Source organism: Seriola dumerili, unplaced genomic scaffold (genome assembly GCF_002260705.1).
Source record: "Seriola dumerili isolate Sdu_G_001 unplaced genomic scaffold, Sdu_1.0 BDQW01000052.1, whole genome shotgun sequence".
Classification (NCBI taxonomy): domain Eukaryota; kingdom Metazoa; phylum Chordata; class Actinopteri; order Carangiformes; family Carangidae; genus Seriola; species Seriola dumerili.
Genome location: NW_019174307.1, coordinates 5651189 through 5674518, shown reverse-complemented (window position 1 = coordinate 5674518; position 23330 = coordinate 5651189). Strand labels below are relative to the sequence as shown.

General features: G+C 39.5%; 1 protein-coding gene across 1 annotated transcript in view; it reads right to left on the bottom strand.

Annotated features, from left to right (window-relative positions):
- lrp1b (LDL receptor related protein 1B) overlaps positions 1-23330 on the bottom strand; it is a 265608-nt gene that overhangs the window by 50266 nt on the left and 192012 nt on the right. Inside the window, exons 40-57 of the mRNA XM_022741314.1 lie at positions 21961-22095; positions 21522-21651; positions 21053-21179; positions 20733-20884; positions 19887-20011; positions 19279-19650; positions 16073-16262; positions 12472-12676; positions 10179-10371; positions 7968-8093; positions 6779-6907; positions 6495-6614; positions 5652-5765; positions 5302-5451; positions 4968-5090; positions 1858-1977; positions 844-972; positions 243-365 (exon numbers count right to left, since the gene is read on the bottom strand). Of these exons, the coding sequence (XP_022597035.1) occupies positions 243-365; positions 844-972; positions 1858-1977; positions 4968-5090; positions 5302-5451; positions 5652-5765; positions 6495-6614; positions 6779-6907; positions 7968-8093; positions 10179-10371; positions 12472-12676; positions 16073-16262; positions 19279-19650; positions 19887-20011; positions 20733-20884; positions 21053-21179; positions 21522-21651; positions 21961-22095 (2763 nt within the window). The remainder of the gene's footprint in view (positions 1-242; positions 366-843; positions 973-1857; positions 1978-4967; positions 5091-5301; positions 5452-5651; positions 5766-6494; positions 6615-6778; positions 6908-7967; positions 8094-10178; positions 10372-12471; positions 12677-16072; positions 16263-19278; positions 19651-19886; positions 20012-20732; positions 20885-21052; positions 21180-21521; positions 21652-21960; positions 22096-23330) is intronic.

The following is a 23330-nucleotide window of genomic DNA, read 5'->3' as shown; positions in this document are numbered from 1 at the left end:
TCATTGATTAATTAGTCAAACAGCTCTAGATGTTTTATTCATTTTAAAACCTGACATATTACCATGCATATTATTACCATATTACCATATATTTCCCTTTTCTGAAAGAAGAATGTACAAATGTGTAGAGTTCAATTACTTATTTATTTTTTTCACACTTGCATCGTGTATCTTTCAATTAGGACATAGTCATGTGCCAAAGGTGAATATGAAGAGCAATAAAGCAAGATAAATCTACTTGCCACATTCCACTGATTCATCAGATCCATCTCCACAGTCATCATCATGATCGCAGACAAATCGCTGAGGGATACACGCTTTGTTGCGACAGCGAAATGAGCTGTCATCACATGTGTTGTTGGGTGCTAATGCATGAAAAGAAGTGGGTTCAAGTGTTAATCAATGGATAAACATTTTTTTCTAAACATGGCAATCCGTATGTGTGTAACATCAACATTAGTAAGCGTTATGTTAATCAACTGGTCTCTGTTTTCTAACGAGGTAGAGGGTAGAAACAGTGAAGGTTAAGATGAAGGGTCCAGTACCAATTTGTGGGAGAAAATACAGATTACTCCACTTAGAGAGGGCTGCAATTGTGTAAAAGCTTCCTATTGTCTACTACTTCCCACTATTTGCTGGTTTTGTCTTTCATGCTCGAAATAAACTTTGCACAGAAATTTATAGTAGGTGTTTAGTGGGTTTTATGATCTATGAGCTATTGTTTTATACAATGTAATCCAAAGTTATACAAGGACAATAAGGTGTAAACAAGCAACAATTTCTGAAAAAGTTCTATAATTGCAATGACCTATTCAATGTTTCGAACTAGAGAACAGACTTTACCACAGCCAGCTGCAGAGAGTTCATCACTCCCATCAGGGCAGTCCCTTTCGCCATCACAGAGCCAACGTTTTGGAACACAGGCATACGACCCGGGGCAGCTGAACAGCCCTGGAGCACATGTCACTGAGCCTGAGAGGAAAAGAGGACCGCATGCTCTACTTTCAAAAGCCAATGAATACAATGGGTAAAACGCACCACAGAGAAATGAGTGCAAAGGATGCTGAACTGGAACAGATGTATTTTGTTTTGTCAGGATGGTAACTTCTTTTATCTGTGAACATTTACCATTTATTTCAAAAATATCAAAACACTTGTTCTGAACTAATAGATCACACTATATTAAGACGCTTTAAAGTGGTATCCCTTTATGACCCAAACAAACTAATTTTCATTGTGCAGCAGTCCCCGTTGAGCAGAGCTAACACATAATGGCCGTGCTATTGTGAGTAACAACTATTTACTTGAATTCTGTAAGTCAGCAATACTGTCCTTATCTTAGGGCTGCCCTTTAAGGAAAAACAATTGAAGAAACATGGCTGCACTGAGATACAAAGGTTAGCACAGTAGTTCAGTTTGGCATGTAGAGCTAAAATGCATATTGTGTTTTGCCTAGAATTGTGCTTCAGAAACCTTTGGGCCAATTCATTAATATCTCCTTGACATTCCATTAGAGTCTAATTATCCAACCAATGTTCACAGCAATTTCTGTCTCTATATTGTGGTTGGTTTCTTTTTGTTTTATTGTAGTATTCATTACAGACACATCTCATTTGCCCATTGAAATAGCTGTTCCTCTTCGGTCTCAGTCATGAAAAATCTATTTGCCTCAGTGCCCACACTGCAGTCATCAGAAATTCCTATGGTCTCATTTGTTGTCTCATTAAGATTGTTATATTTCTTTCCATTCATTCCCAGCTCTGCTAGAGGAGCACATGGAGCTGTCACACATATTATAGCGGCTGTGACCTTTTATACCGACAGTAGATTCCTCTTGACATCCGAAAGGGCACTTACCACAGATCTGCACGCTCTCGTCAAGGCCATCCTCGCAGTCGTTCTCTCCATCACACAGCCACTGTTTGGCAATGCACTTGTTCTTTGAGCAGGCAAACTGGTTCCATAAGCATGACGAGTCTGCAGAGGACAGTGAAATTCCAATACCATAAATCAAACATAGTGAGGAGGAAACAACAAAAAATGTGGAATACCCTATAGAGGGGGCAGTGTTTTTTATTTTGGTTTTGATAAAGTTTGCCCCTTGGCTAGCCTGTTTTTCTGCTTAGTGGCATGTATGAGTTTAGCTGTCACTATTCATTTTGTCTCATACAAGAAGACATCTTTATAAATGCCAGTTAATGTGCAGGAAAATAAATATATCAACTGAACACAAAACAAATGTCTAAATTAAATACCTTTGCAACATCAAAGCACTTCAGTAATGCTTATTAAGATTCAATTTCTCCTATTTTATTTCAAAAGAAACTGGGGTTCTAGGGGGTGATAGGAAACAGTTGAATGTCAACTTAGACAGCGCGCTGCTGATCACTTTGTAAAAGCTATTGTGTAAAATGTGGATATATTCGTAATTAGTGCTGAGTTTGTGTCGCTGAACCACACAACCACTCTCCCTGTAGAGTAGTTCCCCTTTCCCACAGATGTCAGGCCTGGCAAAGTCTGCCAGAGCTTTGATGAGATGTTGAGAGAAGGAAGGGGGGAAATGTGTGCTCCAGGTCAGACCACAGCACAAGGAATTATGGATCCTGCTAAGGGAGGGAGGGTTGTGGTGGGGTGGGGTGGGGTTTCTCTCTCACTGTGTAGCTTTACGTCCTGTCAGGCTCAGTACATCACATCAGTTTTACACACACCAATGCAGTGATGTAAGATAAAGATGAGATAAACATAAAGTGGCTAAACCTGGAAACCATGATTATCCAGACTTCCTGTATGTGACACCAAATTTGCACTTCAAATGTGAACAGCTGCTTCAAGTGTATGACAAAATAGCAGGTCTACAGATCATTAAATGTATCAAAGAGAGCCTTTCATGTCTCATTTTCAATAGTGTCTCACATAGTAGAAAAGCTCTGTATGCATTGTGAAGTGACAAATGACTATTTCATCTAATCATTTGTAAAATTTGAAACTTCTGAAATGTAATGTCATTTTTCTCAAACCACTTCGCAGTCACATTATCAGTGGCTGGAGCTTTTTATATGATAATTAACTGAGAGGAATGGGAATATTGTCTATTTGTCCTGAAAAAACTATTCAGAACATCTCAAAGAACTGAGGCATAATTCATATCTGTTCTGATATAGGCACATTTGAAGCATGTGATGTTATCATTTCACACAGGCACAAATGGCATTTTTAGATAAAGGAATGGAAATGGTATTCATGCGTTATGCATCTCTCGAACAACATTCATGGACAATTTATGAAATAAATTTGATAACTGGAAGAGCATTAAATATGAAAAGCGGATTGTTCCTCTCTCTGTTGCAACTGAAATGTAAACAAAGGTGCTGGATAATTATACAGGAAGATGGAACCAGGCAAATTAGAGACCTGTAACATCTTAGTCAAACACTCTCAAAGGCAAAGAAATGTAAGGTCACATTTTATTTGTGTTCTTCTTCTTTAAATTGGTTCCTGATGTCATTAGTCCCAAACAGTTGGGGTTTAAATGGTTACGAGGCAAAATGAATCATAGTCTTCAGCCACACAAGCAGAGTTGGAGGTATAATGTTTATAGTGTTAACCATCTTAGTTTAGCATGTTAGCATACTAACAACACAAAGTAAAAATGAGGCTGCTGGTATTTTTGATTTTTGGTTAAAAATCAAAGTGTAGGAAAAAAAATTCAGCTCGTAACATTTGACACAAAGCCATAAATATCAACCTAGATTTTAAGTTATTTCACTGGTGTGAAAAGTGTGACCTGCTTGTGGGGCTTGACAAAAAGTCAAATAAACAAAGTCATGAGAATTCATCCTCTGGGCAACACAAAAATCTTTACCCAATTTCATCTCAATCCATCCTGACCGACACTAGATCCCTTGAGTCACACTCATGAGAAAAGGCAAGAGGAAGGAAGATGCATCTCTTTTACCTCACAGCGAATGCAGTGCAATACTAATGACAGCACTAAGTGCGTCATGACTTCTTACACTTCAAACAGTTAGACCACACAGTCTATGGGTTAGACAACGCAATAGGCTGACAACTTAAATACAGGCAGCAATTGTTTTGTCAGTGTGTGGGGACCACTTCATCAAATCTAATTACCTTGTTTATGTATGTGACAGTAATGAAGCTTAACAGCTACTCTGACCATGTACATTAAAGCATCCAGTCAATTTTGCTTTGGTGCCGAAAGCAATGAGATGTGAATGGGTATGTGTGTGAGCTGTTGGTTTTGAGGGCAAATTATATTAATCCATACCATGACTTAATTATGGGCCTCCTGTTTAATTGGAGAGATCTTGACTTTGTCATGGTAGGTTCTGCATATATTAGCATGGATCAAAGCAGAAGTAAGAATGCTCTTGCTGCCTCTGGTGAGAGAAAGTAGAGGAGTGGCATTGTAATGTGTAATCCTTTCATATGTCACAGCTTTCCATTGAATCCACCATTTTCATCTTTAGTATAACCGTCTCAGTGACGGCTCATTAATTAATTGTTACACTGGAAGTGCTGTATATTATAATTCAAAGAGAGAAAGGAAAAAACTTCTGTCTTCAACAGCCTCACTGTGAATTCAGGGAGGGGATTAGACTTTCAAACAAGCAGCAACACCCACTTGAGAAATCTCCCAATGAGGAGGGAGCAAAATAAAGTGAGGAGAAATTGCCTTATGGAATGATAAACAATCATCTCTTGACTTTCTGTCTCCTCTTTATATACTGTACATAATATCTGTTGCGGGCCCGGATCTATCTAAATGACAAAAACATTACAACAAATAGCCTCTTGTTAATGGAAAATAAATATACTTCAAACCACCGACAGTGTTGTTTAGAGCAACCAAATACCAAATGTAAATCTGCCAGTTAGAAAACAAAACATCATTTCAGTTTATTGTGTAGAGGCTCCTCCATGAGAGGTAAAATTTGTTGGCTTACCACACTGGAATTCATCTGCCCCGTCCTCGCAGTCTTTTTGGCCGTCACACAGCCACACGCTGGAGATGCAGTTCCCACTTGGACAAGCAAAGTGGCCCTCCTCACACTTCTGTCCATGGGAAACTGGGATGAACAACAAAACCAAGTCAGTCCTCAAGGCATTAGCAATGATTGAGGTCATTATCTTATCCTAAGCTCACAGAATCTCTTATTCCACTGTCATAATCATCTCTGAAAATGAGATCTGTCTTAAGTCTTTTCTAATTGAAGTTGGCTTCCTTGATCTGCCTCTGAATGTACACGCAAAGTGTGTCTGTGCGTGCCGGGTACTCACCCTGGCAGTTGGTCTCATCAGCATAGTCGCCGCAGTCATTTGCACCATCACAGATCCACGAGGGGTGGATGCACAGCGAGGTGGAGTTGCAGCTAATGAAGTCTTTTTCTTTCACCCCCAGCTTGTAAAAGTGAGAGCAGTCGGTGTGGTCTGAATACAAAACACAGCACCACAATAACTGTCTTGTCACAAAGGCAGTGATAGTGGAGGTAAAGGTGAGAGTGGCAGTATTCAATATGATCTGAGTGACAACCACAGATCTAAGTCAATGGATCCAACAGATCTGGGAGAGGTGCGATGGTGCGTTTATGTTTTCACTGCAATGTAAAGGAAAGGCATAAAGGACTTACTGCAGTTCTTTTCATCTGAGGCATCGGCACAGTCAATGACCTGGTTACACCAGGCTGAGCTGGGTACACAGCTCCCATCCTTGCAAGATAATTCTGATGAGCCACATGTGACATCTGGGGGAGAGAATTAGCATTTCAAGAAGATAACAGAAACAGCACTTGGACACAGTCACAGGTACAGCTCGCAACAATACTTAGAACCTCTTTGTGGGGGTGGTGAAAATTAGCTCCTGGTTGCGAACTGCCAGACAGAAAAAGGTTTGTGATGAGTTGCAGTATCTGTGAAGTTGGACTCCGTGCTACAAAAATTGTCTGACTGTCGTGACCCTCTTAGTGCTGTGCAAGAGCAATTCACAGTTAATATGCAAGAGGTGCTTCTTGGTTTTGTTCATTTATCAACTATTGCACAATGGCTCTGGTCATTTCACCTGTCCGCATTTTATTATCAGTATATATACGACTGTATGACTATAATTAAATGTTCTAATGATAATAGAAAAAAGTTATTGTTGATGTCCCAATAAAAAGAAAATGCAAGGCTCAAGATGACACACCATAGTGAAATAAACTCCTTCCTGAAAGAACCATTAAGGTCAAAACAAAATCACTCTGGCTGTGTTGAATGGACACAAAGTATTGTTCTCTCAGAAGCAGCTTTTTAGGCTGGAGGTTGGGAGCTCCTTTGAATTTATGCACTCTTTATGATCTTGGGGCTCATTAGACAGTGAAGGCTTAGCACAGCATGTGGCCTGGTGTGCTGTATTAATACAAGCATTAGTGTGGCTGGATCCAACCCTCAGAGGCAGGACGGATTGAACAGGAGATCAAACGGCTGTGACTCACTGCTACAGAAAGCTTCATCTGAGTTATCCCCACAGTCATCGATCCCGTCACAGAAACGACTGTTGGCCACACACCGTTGGTTGTAGCAGGGCCTGAAACCCTTCCGGCAGCTCCTGTTGTCTGAACAAATTTAATTGTACAAATATGTTAGAAATAGATACATATTTGCCACTTTTTATTACCAGAAATGTCAATGATAGACAGAAATCAACAGGTACATATTTTTTAATACTCTACATTCTTTTCTGTATATCCTTTAGATAGAGTTGTGAGGTGTTTCTTACCACAGTATTGCATCTTTTCATCTGATTTATCTTTGCAGTGTGCTATTCCATCACAGGTTAGCTGGTAGTTTATGCACTCTCCATTCCCACACTCAAATTCAGTGTGGATGTTGCAGGAGGAATTTTCTGCTGCAGAAAAAGACAATAAGGGTGATGAACCATGGCTGTCAAAATCTCAAAGCTGAACTGTGTGTATTAGACAAACTTCATTCATACAGATGAACACTGGGGGTATATTTTAATGCACATTACTCCACATTTACTCCATAAACCCTGTTTGGGGTCAGCATTTGTAAATGCCATAAAAAGCATTCAATAACCCCATTAGCCTTATACCTTAACTTGAGGGAACTCTAACTGCCTAAAGTGCCTAGTGTATTCTGACTTTGTTTTAGTAGCAATTTCCAATTTGATCTACTGTAGTGCATTGATTGAATAATAAATGTCAACATTGTACTTTTAGTGATTTTAGTCAATAAAAACTAAAAATTCCAACAAATATACTTTGACCACCCTCCCACTTTTTCCTCTTCTAGTAATGAGTTGAATTGAGGTGCAACTGAAAGCCTGCTGTCGTCAACAACGACATCCAGGCTACCATCCAGCTCTTCTGAGTCACTTGCCATGTTTACTCTGGCCAAACTTCCCTCGTTTGAACAGCTCCTCCCACCTTATGTTCTATCCTCACACTGCATTTCAGATTCAACCAGCAATGTGTCAAATTAGGAATGCTTTCTCCTTGTGACTTCAGGCAAGTAATTGTGACAAACATCCTACTCCTCTCAACTGTGTTTTCTGCTGTCTGCCTAAACTTAAAGTAGCACAACATTAAAGCTTTATTTTCCATGAGCAGTATTGACTATGACTTCTGGAATCATTACAAATTCACTGCTTAGAAAAAGAGGAAGAGACAGCAGCTGGTCATGCTTTCCTGTTTGTGTGTGGTTATGTGCAAAGGGATCAATTCAAAGATGTCAAAAGTTTCGTGTAAACAGTGCAAATGATATCTTACTCTGAATGTGTACAGAACCCAGGTTACGCTATGCATATAAATGTAGACACTGACTTCTTTCAAAATAACTAATCAATATAGAGTGCCATTAAAATCAATACCTGGTACTGGGGAATGCTCTATGGGTTAGAAGTTGTGACCTCACTATAATTCCATCTGAAGATTCTCATGACTTACACACGCATCTGTTGTTGTCTAACAGAACACGCTGTCCACGGCAAGTGCAATTGACCCTCCCATCCGGGGTGAGGAGACAAAGGTCACCGCAGCCTCCATTCATGTGTCGGCATGGGGACAGCTCACCTTCAATAAAAATCAAAGAGAAATCATTAAGAGGTCTGAAGCAGTCTCCAAGGACACACTTTCTCTTTTAGATATAATCAGTGAGAGATTTTTAGTACATTCCTGGAGTTATCTTCTGAGGACCCGCAGTTATTACCTTTCTGCTGGACTTTAGCTTCAGTCTTCCTTATCTGTTAGTTAGCAGCATTCCAAATATTGATATTCCAATTAAATTCACCTTAAAATAATATCTTGTATCAGTAATGAGGCCAGTGAGTGATAGTCCAAAGTGATATTTCAAATAAGTTTTCAAAATCCCAAGGGACAAGGCACAAGGCACAGACTTTGGCTTCTCTGCATATCATGGAAAATGAATGATAAATCTAGAAAGGAGCTCTGTCTTTTTGAATCTGAAGGCCTGACACCTTTGCTGTTAACGGGTGAGACAGTTGATGTAGATTTTTCTCCTGTAAGATTTATTTCAGTTGAGATGGAAAAGTGTCCATGTGAAATGCTAAGGCATGAGACTGGATGAGGAAACTGCTAAACAACTTAAATTATTCAATTCCTTATCTAAGACCTAATGTAGGAGGATATATTAAGAGTGAGGCTGATTTAAGTGTTGAATACTTGCACTTAAATTCAGTCTTAATTTAAAGGATCATCAGTGGTAAACATATGAATAAAAGGACAGTTGTGTTGCTAAATGCCTGCACTAATACTGACCACAGGGAGGTATGCTCACTGACAGGTAGCAAATGTATTACTGTACTGGATATTTTGTCTTTCTCTGCCTGGGGTGTTATGTGAAAATGCTGTGTGTAACTGTGTGGGATTTGTGTATTGCACTACACCGCATGACCAAAGTGAACACATAACCTGTGAAAGACAATGTGAGAGCTAATCCAGTCCAGAGAAAAAAATGCATAGAAGCTTAGAAACAACAGACATACTCTCAATTATAAGCGTTTAGAGACATTTATATCCAATGGAGACCCTCTGTTATTACCTGCCCTTCAGCCTCGAGTATTTTATTCACAAGAGAAGAATCTGTTCCTGTTTTGCAGCTCACGTAAACCATTTGTATGATTATTTATAGTCAGGATATTTGTGACAAGAAAAACAAGAGGTGAACAACATAAAGACCAAAAAGAATAAATTGCTGGTCATTGCACATCATGCTGTAGACTCGCTGTTTTTCTTGCAGCTGTGCACATGCGGGTCATAGGATGTGATTATTTCCCATGACGAGATAAACGAGGAAGAGTGTGGCTCTCTGCATCCAAGTCCAACCATTGGGACACACCACCGCACACTTCCCTTTGTCCTACTTGGAAATTAAACTTTATATGGCACTTAAGAAACTCCCTCTACAACATAGGCTACTTTTTATATTAATTACCTCTGAAACTTTAGTTTTCTAGCCATTCTAAATAAGACCACATTCATTTATCATCCCTGCTGTTTTTGTACATCAAAATGAGACCACATTTTAAATCTTTTGCTTTTAGTTAGCAGAGCCCAGATGACGTACCAGTGGGCTGGTATTGTTCACCAATGTTGGCTGATCATTGATATATCATATATGCGTAGAATATCTGACTACAATGTAGCTTGATTCAACTATAAATGTCATATAAATACCCTGCCTTAATGCATAGCCTTGTCATAAGTTATTGAAAAACAACTTACAGAAATCCTTGCCCAAAAAAAAAATAAAATAAAAAAACTGATCAGATTTATAAAAAATCCAAAATGTTGATACTGGTACTGGCCTCAAACAGTCAGAATCAGTCTGGCTTTATTACGTCTTTTATTATCAAGCCAGTGGGTGCATGCAAACTGCAGTAGTGACACAGATAAGAACTGCTTCCTCTAATATTTTTGTATTGCTACAGTAGAAAGTGCATGCAGCCACATATTTATTTTGGTCTGTTGTCCTAACCTACACTAACATAATAAATATGCACATGTACAAAATCCCGCCAATAAGCACACATGAACACCCAGGCATCTGCAAACACATAATACACAAATATTTGCAGACAATTCACTGCATCCATTGGTCATTAAATTAAGCTCATTTCCAGGTGTTTAAATACTCACAGTTGTTTGTGTCCCTGGCCACAGCTATAATTCCCATTGGTTGATGGGGTATATCTGCTCGAAGTACCTTGGTGTCACCGCCTGTGTATTTGTTTGATCGCAGCACAGACCTGCGGGCCCAGTCTGACCAGTAGATGAAATCTGCATAGATGGCGAGCCCATAGAAGTTTCCAGGTCCTGATTTAACTATGACCTAAAATTGTAGAGCAGAGCACTGGTGTTAGGACTGCTTTCCAATATGCTTTTCAAGTATCAGGTTATGTAAATTATTCTATTTGCTGGCATACACAATACAGCTATAACACAAGGGGAATTCATACATTTCATACTGTCAATATTTGCACTTCCACCCACAAACCAAACACACATGTCTTTTCAAGATCTGGCTGGAGAGAGCATCAACAGAATTTTTCCCTAGTGCAACCCTAGGAATAAATGTGAAAAATAATGATTCGACTCAATCAACACAACACCCCTGCTGCCTACATGACTGCTTAACCCAGATGTTGGGGGAGTAAATGACAGTGTCATTGGCAGGGAGGCAGGAATCCATCAGATGCCTCCTTGTGGGACTCTCCAGGCTTGTGTGTGTGTGTGTGGGGGGGGATCAGGGCTTCCAGCAGCTCTGTAGTCTAAGCCATTAGTGGGACAGGCTTGTAAGCAGCATCACATTAGCCCTGTGCCATACTGGGATTAATAGGACAGGTGTTGATTAAAGGAGCCCAGCTTGTGGAAGCAACAACTGGCCATCAGGCGAGTCAGAGACAGAGACAGAGAGAGAAAGAGAGGGAAACGCCAGATGGGGTAGGACTGAACATATTGATAGGAAATTAGATTTGGGACACATTAGGTTTACAGCCAGCTACACATTATTTTTGAGCCGAACTCATGTTTTGGGTAAATGTGAACATATTTCATTCATTCTTATCATTCTTTCACTCCTCAACAATATTCAAATATCGTACTTCAACTGCCGACAGCTCTCAATTCATATTTCCTCTACTCATCGTGAAAAGGGCATCTTTTCTTGGCTTAACATACTGACATATTCCCTTATCATGCACTCCGCTGCCCTTTGTGAAGCACTGCCTTCATTAATGACATGAGCCTCCACTCTCAAAATGGCACGGGGGAGAGAATCATGCCATAGCTTTTATCCTTCTTTGTCACTAACTACACTGGCAGCATGTAATGGCACTGCTGCAGTGAGGAGTAGCTGGGCCCTCGAGGATATTCCGCTGCCATCCAAGTTTACATTCCTGTGACTCAGGACAAAAATGAAACAATCACAAGACTTTAAAGTGACAAGGAGCCTTAAGCCACCATCTCCAGAGGAAATGTCTTGTATATAGTGGATTGTCTCAAGATTTCCACAACCACAGTGTGGGAAAGTGCTGAAGTTGACAATCAGCTTCCTCTGTTTAATTTACACATTTTAATTGGAATGGAGAATCTGCACCCAGAGCAGTCTGAGTGCAAAGCCTTCATTAGCAGGACTTGACTGCAGCAAGGGCAGGTGGGGACCCAAAGGTGGAGACTTTCTGAGCCTTGTGACCCGGCTCAGCAAACATATGGGCAACTAATTGAAATGGGCCAAGGTGATGAGCTGCAGAGGTCATGTCAAGCAAAAACTGACATCCATAGCAAAAAAGACCATCTTGTACTGTAATCCTTGGCACACATGGGATACAGAGGATATAAATCCAGTTGGGATGTCATACATTATGCAAGCAACTTTTCATGGACAAAATGAGAACTCCCCTGACTGAGCGTCTTTACTTTACCACGGAATGACTTCTGTGATTAAGGAAACCATCTGTACCCCCAGAGATGAAATATCAGAAAGAACATCAAGAGGTGTTTCATATCCTGTTCGCTGTATAAAGGATTATGTTCCAGGAGCTCAATAGGGATGGCAGATTAAATGGGAGACAGAAAAACAGTTTCATTTCAGGAGAAAAGGGCAGATCAATTTGACTTTCTGTCCCTGAATATGTGCCTCGATTCTCAGATGTTTTGTAATGAAACATCTCCATCACTCGGAGACAGAAGTGGAAAATAGATTCTACTCGGTGAGTCACTGGGTCTCTTTCATAAAGCCATTCCTTGACTCATGGGAATTTCAAAAGGTACATAAATTTAGAACTTTATGTAGAAATTAAAAAGATGGGTCTATACCTTGTATAATGGTCCAACACCAATGATTTTATAATCAAAAAAATTAAACAATTGCTTTAGATTGAGTAACCACAAGTAATATCTTTTACTTGGGGGCCATTATTTCCATACTCACATATCTGCTGGAACCATCATAGTCACATCTCTCAATCTTCCCAAGGCTTCCATCTGAAAAGTAGAGCTTCTCTGCTTTGTGGTCAATAGTCAGTCCATTGGGTGTCAGAATGTCCGAACTGATGATAATCCTCATGTTCTTGCCTGCTAACGTGGATCTCATGATACTCGGCCTCTGCTCATTCCAGTTGGTCCAAAACATCAGGCTAAAAAGGGTAATGGACAAACCAAACCAAACATTTAATTAGTGGTGAGAAACATACAGTATTGTTCTTTATTTTTTGTTTTCAGCAACAGCAAGTGGCTTCAACTTCATGTGCAGATGTCAACTACAAAATATGTGGACCTTTTTATAAGAGCCTCCACACTAATATGTCAAGCAGAGAACTCTCTCCCATGCAGGCAAAACACGCGCTAATAAATAGGAAAGTCTTTTTTTACTGAATTAAACGGCTAGAGGTTTACACAGTCATGCTTTGTTCTTCACCTATAGGCCGGTATCCAGCCTTCCATTCATGAGTAAGATACTTGAAAAGATAGTTTCAGTGTAAATAAACTCTTTTCTTGAATAAAACAATATCCTGGAGGAATTTCAGTCAGACTTTAGAACAACCTGCAGCACTGAAACTGCTCTAACTAAAATAATCAGCCACCTCAGACTAAACTCAACTAGGTCTAAATTAGTCTCAATTCTTGTTCTCTTAGGCCTAAGCACAGCGTTTGATACGGTAGACCAGATATGCTGATCAATCGTCTTGAAAAGTTGGTCATTCTCTCTATGACTGTTTGTTGAATTGGTTCAAACATCAAAAGGGAGAAAGTTTTACATCAGTCTTGGAGATAATGTGTCTGAGAAACATGACATCTGCTGTGGGGGTTGGTTGTGGAAGCTGCCTTGGTCCATTGTTATTCTCACTGTACATGCTGCCACCTGGGGACTTCCATAGTTACATATTGTCCTCTAGCAATAAATAAATGAAAATTAAATGAGAAAAAAAACTGAAACAGTCGGCCCCAAAACAAACAGAGAAATGCTGTTCAATAATCTGGGGAAATTAACTCCCTGGGTTAAATCTGAGGTTACAAGTCTCTGTTATCTTAGACTCTGATCGAAGCTTCAAGTCCCACATCAGAAAGGTGATGAACACATGATTCTTTTTACCCTAGAAACATAGCTAAAGTACGGCCATTTATAAATCAGCAAGATGACTGATTCATCCCTTTATTTCAAGATGACTTGATTACTGTAATGCACTTTTTACTGGCCTTCTGAAAAGAAACACTGAGACTTCAGCTCATTCAAAACTGTAGCTTGGCTATTAACCAGAACCCAGAGGAGAGAGCACATTAGTCCAGTTTTAGCTGCCCTACAATGGCTTCCTGTTACATTTAGAATTGACTTTAAGGTCCTCATTCTTATATACAAAACCCTTACTGGTTAGGACCAAGCTACATTGCTAACTCGGGGATGCTGCCTTTGTCAATTACAACCCAAAACTATGGAACACGCTAACTATAGATATCAGAGAAGCCAGCTCACTTAGTATTTTTAAAAGAGAACTAATATCTTATCTCTTCACCTTAGCCTTTAACTAGCTCTGAAATTTTGCACTTTGAATTGTAAGAAAAAGAGTGTGCTGTGTGTGTCACCCCCCGCAGCGCCACTGAAGAGGGTGGTTATTTGGGGCAATTTCGGGTTGTGCCTGGCACAGATAAAACCCACAGTTACATTGCACCCATAGGGAAAATATTCTAGGGCAGCTGAAAGAGATTCACCCCGGTATAATCAAAACCTGTGGTGCATTTGCATCCCTCAGTAAAAAAGATGTTCTGTAGTTCTTTATGCCTCAGAGCTGAGGTGTACACTCAGGCAAAAAAGAAAGGTTTTTGTCATAAAGAAATCTTTTCTTACTTAAATTTATGCATTGTGTGTATTCTATTCTTCACCTATTTTTACCTGTTTATTTATTCACATTTTTTTCCTATGTTATCATTTTATAACAATTTCTTCTCATTTTAAATAGTTTTTCTTTTTAGATTTTTAAATTTTATGTCTTTTCATGTGAAGCATTTAGTGCATGTAATTTCTTTGTTGTAAAGTACTTTGAGCCACATCTTTTGTATGAAAGGTGCTATAAAGTTTTTTACTATTATTGTTATTATTATTACTATTAGGTCAGTTATCAACAACCTTCCATAGCTCCCAAAACTTCCATGGCTGTCATCAGCTTACCCTCTCTATGCCCCGAAGGAGCTCATCAGTGTAGCTCAGTTTCAATTTGATAAAACAGATTAGCATCACAGCCTGTGAGATAGAGGTCATTCATTCATATTCTTCTCTGTGCGGACTTAGGAGAGTATAAAACACAGATAATAGCAGCAGAGTAAATAAATGATTTATATCTTGTTTTATATGGATTTTGCAGGATGGGCGGTACACGTTTTAAATCCACAGCTATGTAGACAAATCACTGAAGAAAAGAGCTGGATGTGTTTTCAAATTGCTAAGCTTTTTTTTCAGCTCCTGGCCTCTCACTTCTTACTGAAATGAAGTCATGGAAGTCCACTCTAGTGCGATAATAAGGATTCTGGTCAGAAGTCACAACCACGGACTGCTAATTAATCACTTGAGTTTGAATTCTAATTATCAGACAGTGTTTCTGGAGTGGGATGGATATGGTGCCAAATTGCCAACCAAGGATATAGACTGAGGTCAAGAAATTAATTTAGTTAGTCCAACAGCAGGAGTGAGATACTGACTCTTCAGTAGAATGCTCACTGTAACAATCTGCACTAGATGCAACAGGAATACTGATGTACAATTTTTTTGAAGAACATAAAACTTTTTTTTTTTACTAACATACATAGATGGCATACATATCTTATTCCTGAAAGCAAAAACGACATGCCATTAGAAGGTAACAAAAATTTAAAAGCCTCAATTGATGTTTCTGCCCTAAGATTCAGAGGGAAGACTCAATTTGCCTGCATTTTTGTTACAGTGTAGAAAGCACATGGATTTGAGAGCTCTACCTTGGACACATCTGGCAGCATATCAACAATATAGTCAATGAACAGATTAATAGACAAGTACGAAGGTCATAAAATCTGTCCTAAAACCCATAGGCCAGTGCACAGATTTTAAAACAGCAGTAATGCGAGTTTTTTTTTTTTTTTTCTTCCAGTTAAAACTCTGGCAGTGACCTTCTTTATTAAGTGCATCTTATTTAACAACTTGATGGGAAACTCAGAGCAATGCATTGAAGTAGTGTTGTGAGAAATGTATACACAAGCCTGTATCATAGGGAGGGAGAAAACACATAAATGTATAATGCTTTTATGTTATGTTATTATATATTTTCCTGGACCATTAAATAGTCTTTTGCTGCTAAACAAGATAACGAGCATCAAAAGCTATATAGGGTATGGTATATGCTTGACGATGATGGCCCTTGGTGATAATAAAACTGAGTATAGCTGAATATATATCAACCTTAATGAAAATGTTGGGAGTCACAGTGTCTAAGACTAAACTTAGGTCCAGACATTTTTGCATTAACTGATACAATAATGTGGAAAAAAAGTGAGTGAGTTTGACTGACTTTTGACACTCATCCAGAGCCAAGACATGTGGGTGGTCTTCCTCCGAAAGTGTGACCACAGCCTGCCTGCTAAAGGCACCGACTCGTTTCTGGTCCACGGTTTGCCTGGTGATGGTGGAGGTAGTGGAGCTGGTCCAATACAAAGTGTCCCACGCCCGGTGGTAGGAGAGGCCCTCCACTGAACCCACATCTAAAAGAACAAACACATAAGACCAATGCTCAAGTTGCTGCCATGTAATCGAATTCATCCACTGCATAGAAGCATGGCTCAGTGAAAGCACAGGCCTGTCAGAAGGACACTCATGTTTAAAGCTGCGCTTGGCAACACCTTAATGTAGAAAACACATCTGCCAAATTAGTCTACATCACACATTATGGCTGTAGCCATGTGCATCTCATCATTAGTTGTTTAAGTGAAAAATGTGAAATGTACACACATAAAGAATAATATTGTTAAAATTCAAGTGTTCATGTAGTTTATTGATAACCTGTTTTGCTACCCAAATGTAAAAAATAAGTTGACTGTGGTGCAGATTTAGGTAAAAATACTGACTTTTCCTGTAACAGATGGCAGACTTCAATTGTGTTGGAATTGGGATTATGTTTTCTTGGTGACTGACAGGGAAATAACTTCATGCCTCACTACACTGGACAGAAAGGTATTTGTTGATGCAACAGTCACTCAGTTCCTGAATGTTTTCACTGCGAAACAATTTTCTTAAAGACAGAATATGAAAAAGCCTCCGCAGGCTCCCAGGCTGGTGCAAGAATGTGACTGACAGGGAGAGAACCTCCAGAGAGAGACAATGATCACAGACAGAAAATCTGGCCATGTTCGTGTTTTATCATTCACTGTAGATTTGTTTTGCAGTGGTTTTATAAATGACCTACTGAATATGGCTTCCAATGTTTCCATATTACACAAGTATCAATCTGAAGAAGCAATGTCAGAATAATATATACACATACAGTATATAACAACAGTAATACAGTGTTGTTGAGTTGCCATGTACTCATACATGAATATGACTACTTCCCCAAGGACAACTGTAGCATATTGGTGGAAGCTTATGACTGGGAGAAAAGAACGAAAGTAGCTTTTGGCAAAAAAAAAAAAAAAAAACATCCCAGAGCAGTAAAAAATATTGACACCATGCAAAAGGCAGTAGAAAAGGCCAGTACACCAGTATAAACAAGAACAAATTAAACTCCTAATTTATGAAAATTCAATAAAGTTGCACTCTACAAAGCCACTGGACCCTACACTGTCAGATATCACAGTTTGTCAACCAGATAGGAAATGGGGTTTGTTAAGGCTTTGGGAAGATTACCTGCATGAACCGGATTCTGTGTGTGTGTGTTTGTTCATGTGTAACTCTTCTGTTCGCAAGTACGTTTGTTTATTGCTTGATAAAACAAGAGATTACCTTTCATAAGATGTACACACTTAGAAAGGCCAAAGAATTGACTTCATCTCTCAGTTCAATAAAACTACCAACATTCAATTCAACGAGAAAATAAAAAAAATATAATAAATTTAACAATGGCTTAGTATTGTCAAAACATCTGGGTTCACCATTTGGCAAATATTGTGAGCCTCTTTTCTGTGACTTGAATTTTCACACTTTCATCTGTCCATGCAGCCCATATTTTGTCTAAATGGTGAACATGTGGCCAATGCAACACAATTTGGCTGTATCCCCTTATCTAAAAACCCATAAACCATAGTCTAGAATACTTAAGACACTACCTGAGTCAGCCAATCACTAATTAATAGTTTGCAATAAAAGCCGTCTGGCAGCTTGGAGTTTCTCACAAATTGTTGGCGGGGCGAGAGAGTAATTAATGGGGGACAAGGAGTTTAATTAGGGAAATATGGATGATTAACATCTTAACCTTTCCTCAATGACGAGATGCAGGCAGAAACCTTTATAGAAAAGAGTCTTGCTTTTATATACAGTGCAAGGGTAGATGCTGCCTAAAGGTGTTGATTCCATCAAAAGTAGCATGGACTGCAAGGGCATGCTGCTTTCACTCAACACCAAATACGATAATTGAAAACAAGGATGATAAAATTATAATTGTTTACACTGCTCTGATTTTACATTTCACAAGTGCTAAGGTGTGAAGGACACTTACAAATCCTGACAGATGGTTCAAAAGATGGTTCTAGAAGATAAATAAATAAGCTGAAAGCTCCCTCAGCAGGGTTTGGGAGATGGCATGGGGGGATGGGTGGGAGTGGATCAGTTACACTGCCAGTCTCCCAGTGTGAGGAGGGGGTGGGAAGGTGCTGAGCTCCGCTCCCAGTGGAAACTTCACAGAATGGCAGAGGGTGCTGGCCGAGCAGAACAGAGGCTTTTGCTGTTCATCTGAACTCAGTCATGCTTATCAAGACAGGACTGACTGAGCTTTAGTGAAGAAATAGAGAGGGACTGGACCCATCATACAGTCTGTACCAGTAACACCTTCAAACATAGGTATTACACTATAGCAATTTAATGATAAGTGGTAAGTTTTCAAAGGAGTAATGACAGAAAAGAAAGGAAGAGTGGAAAACATAAATGCCATTGATGCTATGTCAATGTTATAGTCTGAAAGAGGTTGCCCTATAATTGAGACTGCAGTAAAAACAACACCTAGGTAACATTGTATGTGTAGCAGAAGCAGCATGTCAGAAGCACAACAGCAGCAGCTGCAGGATTGGGTCAGTGTCTACACTGGAGCTGCTCAGCCTCAGTGCCACTGTGCACTAGAAGAATGTTGGCGGCACTCATCTCACATACATCCCAATACACAATCAATGCAGTTACACATAAGTCAGAGGAAATCAGACTTGAAGCATAAAAATACGCTTCGGGTAGCAGTTATGTACTTAAAGTGCAAGTAAAAAGTGAGCCATTACATAGCCGTTTAGACAGCTGCATGGATTACAACTGAAGCGCATCTTTTTCATTGAAATGCATGTGGAAGACATGACTAAAAACACAGCTGAAACAAACTCAGGCCAAACAGGGTACAATTACTTACCACTATATCACCATTAATACTGTAGCAAATGTGAAGCTCTTGAAATTGGCTTAAGAAGGGGTATATGATTGTATGAGTGCAAGTGTATGTTTGTGGGGAAGCTGGCAGGTGTTTTCTAATGACATGCAAACATTCACATGATGGAAAAACAGTGTGGGAGTATAACATTCACTTACTTTCTGCGATAATAGATCTTCCTGTCCAGTCATCATTAATCATCTGGATATTTCCAAAATGGACGTCACTGAAAAAGATGCGGTTGGTTCCAGCTGTCTTCTGACTATAGTCAAAGGCCAGCGCTATGACATTCTTGAAAAATGTAGGATTTTCAAAAGGCTGGACAGGTGAATTAAGGTCGTTCTCATCTGAAAGATGGATGCTTTTCAGTATAGTCCTCTCAGAGTAGAGTAAATAACCTTCATAGCGCTCACAGGCGAAGCCATCCTCTGCCAAGCGGCCATGGGCGCAGGAGCAGGTCCGGCGACCACTGCCCAGGTGAAAGCACAGCTGTTGGCAGCCTCCATTACTCCTGGCACAGGGGTTGGTGCCTTCAAAACCCAACACATGTTCAGTTACTGTTTAGTCTCAGTTTCTGCCTCTGTGCAATCATGTTTAAATTGTATGTGACTATACATAAAAGAAAATTACAAGTGGAGTTTGAAGTGCTTTTTATAAAAGCCTATAAAAACGAATTAAAGGCATGACCGCAAAAGTAAAAATAAGATTGCAGAGGTGAAAATTGTCATCATGTAAATGAATAAGACTGTAAAAATGAAACATCTACCTTTTTCTCTGCCTCTATTGAAGACTGTCACATCCTTTAAATTAACCCCTAGACCACTCCTCATGGTTACAGCCTCACTGGTGTCAGTCTTGAAGCCACGGCGGATTGAACCATTGGAGTGGGCCCTGAAAAACACCAGAAGAGATGAAGGGGGCAAAATAAGTGGTTTAATTTTCAGAGAAGAAAGCATATTGTATTGACTTTTCACAGCGGCAGGGTAATGACAAAGTTAGATCGACATGAAGACAAATAATTTCATTTGACAAAAGTAAAGCAAAATCCAACACTGCAATCAGCCAGTCCTGACACACAATTCAAGCTGCTGAAGATAAAAGCACAATAAAGCTAATAGCTTCTTTCCAATGTCGTCCTCGTTATAAAGGGGAGGGAATGAGATGATTGATTGTCAAGTCATGCAAGAAAGGTTAAAAACAATCAAAACAAACAGAAGAGACGTGTGATTAACTACTTACCAACCATTTCTTTACTAATACTGTAAAACCTGTCTTAGTCTGTTGGTGCTTCAGAGAGCCCACAACAATGTTCCAAAGAACCACAGGAGTGTACAAATATGCATAAAGTGACTGACTTCATGAAAGGAAATAAGGTGTAGTTGAATTTAACAGCGTGTGATTTTACACATGGTTTGAGAAGAATCTTCTCTTGCTGATACTGATACTGCTGAACTGTGTCTGGAGTATTCACTATGGTGGTGACCCTTGTTATAAGGAACTGCTGTTCTTTATATTTTCATGAGACCTGTAAAGGGAGGGGTTAATGTCAGGTTAGTATTTCAGGCTTTACAAGCCAATGCATGTGTGTACATTTAAGAAAATAATAAATTACCTGTCAGACCAGTAGATATAAGGTCCAAACACAGCCACTGAGAACAGGTCTACGTTGGCCACTGACAGTACAATCTCCCGGCCCTCACCTGTCTCAAGGTTGATCCTCTCGATCTTATCTGTGCGAGCGTCGCACCAGTATAATGTATTTTCCTGAAGGATAATTTTAAAAAACATATCACACACTGAAACCAGTTAGACATAGTCATATTTCAGCCACGGAAGAGTAATACTGTATGACATAGGAGGCACAGTGTGTAAGAATGGAGTGGAGGTGCAAGAGGTTGATGACAGTGTTTGTGCATCTGTGTGCAACTGCACCTCATAATCTATGGAAATTCCATTGGGCCACATGATGCCTGAGTTGACCAAGGTGACCTGGTCCGAACCATCAAGGCGGGAGCGGCCGATGCACGGGTTCTGGCCCCACTCAGACCAAAAAAGATACCTGGCCAGCATAGCAACACACAAACACAGTATGTACTTGAAAAAAATATAATTAAGATACTGCCAGTTTTGTTGCCTAATAGACATTAAAGAATTAATATTTTACTTTTTGTAATATTTCTTTAAATTTGGTTTGGTCAACAGGGTGACCTGGGACTGGGGAAACTTGTGGACTGAGGCAAGATATTTAGCAGTTCAATAATAGACTTCATTATGTCAATAAGACAGTAGTCAAATTTGAAATTTGTAAATGAAAACAAAATACTTTGAACATTAATTAAGAAAGATACGGACTAAAAGTGCTGATATTTTCACAAAAGCATGAAAACAAGACATTTCCTACCCCTTCTGTGGATGAACGGCAATGGCCCTGGGCTGATCAAGTCCTTCAGATATGACCACTGATCGGTACGCACCATTCAGACGGGAGATTTCTATTAGGTTGAAACCATGATCTGTCCAATACAGGTTTCCTGTGTAGAAAGAAGAAATAGTAAGCAGACGTTTATTGATTCTAAAGGGCACAAGATACAAAAAAAGATCTCATCATTAACATACTGTATATAACAACAAATTTTTGCTCACATTTTTGCACTGTGAATGATTTTAGAGTGTCAACAAAGGTACCCGCTTTTGTTCCTAAGGCTTAGTTTTGTTTGTTTTTTTTTTAACTTAATGCTGTAACTAAAGTCTGTGCACATAAATTGAGAATTTTCAATAGACAATACCAACTTGATAGCCTGCAGTATTAGACCGCAGGTCGAGGGAATCACGATACTAACCAGCGATCCAGTCAACAGCAATCCCTTCCACCCGGCTGATCCCGGTAGTAATGATGTCTTCCCTCCAGGTCTGATCACGTTTGGAGCGGGAGATTCTGTTCAAGCCCATGTCTGTCCAGTACACAGTGTCATTTCCTGCAAAATACGCAATACAGTTAATGACAAGAGAAAATGGGATACATGGGATGATGCCACAAAAGTATTTACACCATCAAACAAAGCAGCTCATAAAACCACATTTTACAGCAGCTCGGCCCATTTCACCAAATGTTGTGTAGGTCTATAAAGTATGATGGCGAAAATACCCACACAGTTCAGCCACAGCTCTTTGTTGACTCGTAGTGCATGAACAGGAAAGGTTATTGTCGGCCAAATTTTACAGGGTAGTATATTGCTTCATGCAAAACATGGTGTTGGTAAAACTCTTATAGGCCCTTTCTGATTTTACAGCCCTATTACATAAGCATTTGAAATAGTACATAATTCATTCATGGTGCAGACTTCCAAGTCCTCCAGTGTATCTCCGTGCATGCCTGTCAGTTTGGTTCTGTACAGGTTATTAGGAGTTTAGGGGGCGTTGTATGTTTATTTGTACTTTCTTGTTCCTGCTGCCTTGACACACTTAACATGTAGCTCACCTATGACAGAATAAAGCTCCAGGGCTTTCATCTGTTCTGCTCTGGCAGCCTGGCATCTGTAATGACATGCAAATGCTATGCGTGTGCTGTCCGCTGCTTCTTTTGGATGGGCTTAGTAATGTATTTGCATGTTCACCTGCGCAAAGTAACAAAGGAAAGGACGATTGGCAAGCTTGTTCTATACTTTGGCAATATCTAAATTTGGCTTGGATTCGGCTTATTTTCTCTTTCCAAAAGTTGTGGTTACACATCAAGTTTGCTGTCGACCTTTGAAGTCGCTCATATTCAAAATCAGATTTCAGGCTCTCGATAGTTATTGGATGACAAACTGAGAACACAGAAACCTGTGAGTGACCCAACCTGCTTTTGTTCTCCTGAACTCTGACTTTATCTGAAAGGGAAAAAGTTTAGTTAGAAAGTGTTAGTCCAGTGAAGTGCAGTGTGTATATATATATATGTGTGTGTGTGTGTGTGTGTGTGTACTGTATGTAATTACACTGGCCATTTACACCCCTTGTGACTAATTTATAGTGACTACTGCAAATTTCTGTCATTAATTATTTATAAGTGTCCTTGCAGATGAGAAAGGTGTTTTTGCAGAACATCATTATGGCACAGTGAAGTTGACCTTTGACCATTTGGATATTAATTCTCATCCCTTCATCATTTTAGCCCATTAGACATTTGTGTTAAATTGTGTCATAATTATTGTATGAACTCATGAGTTATGGC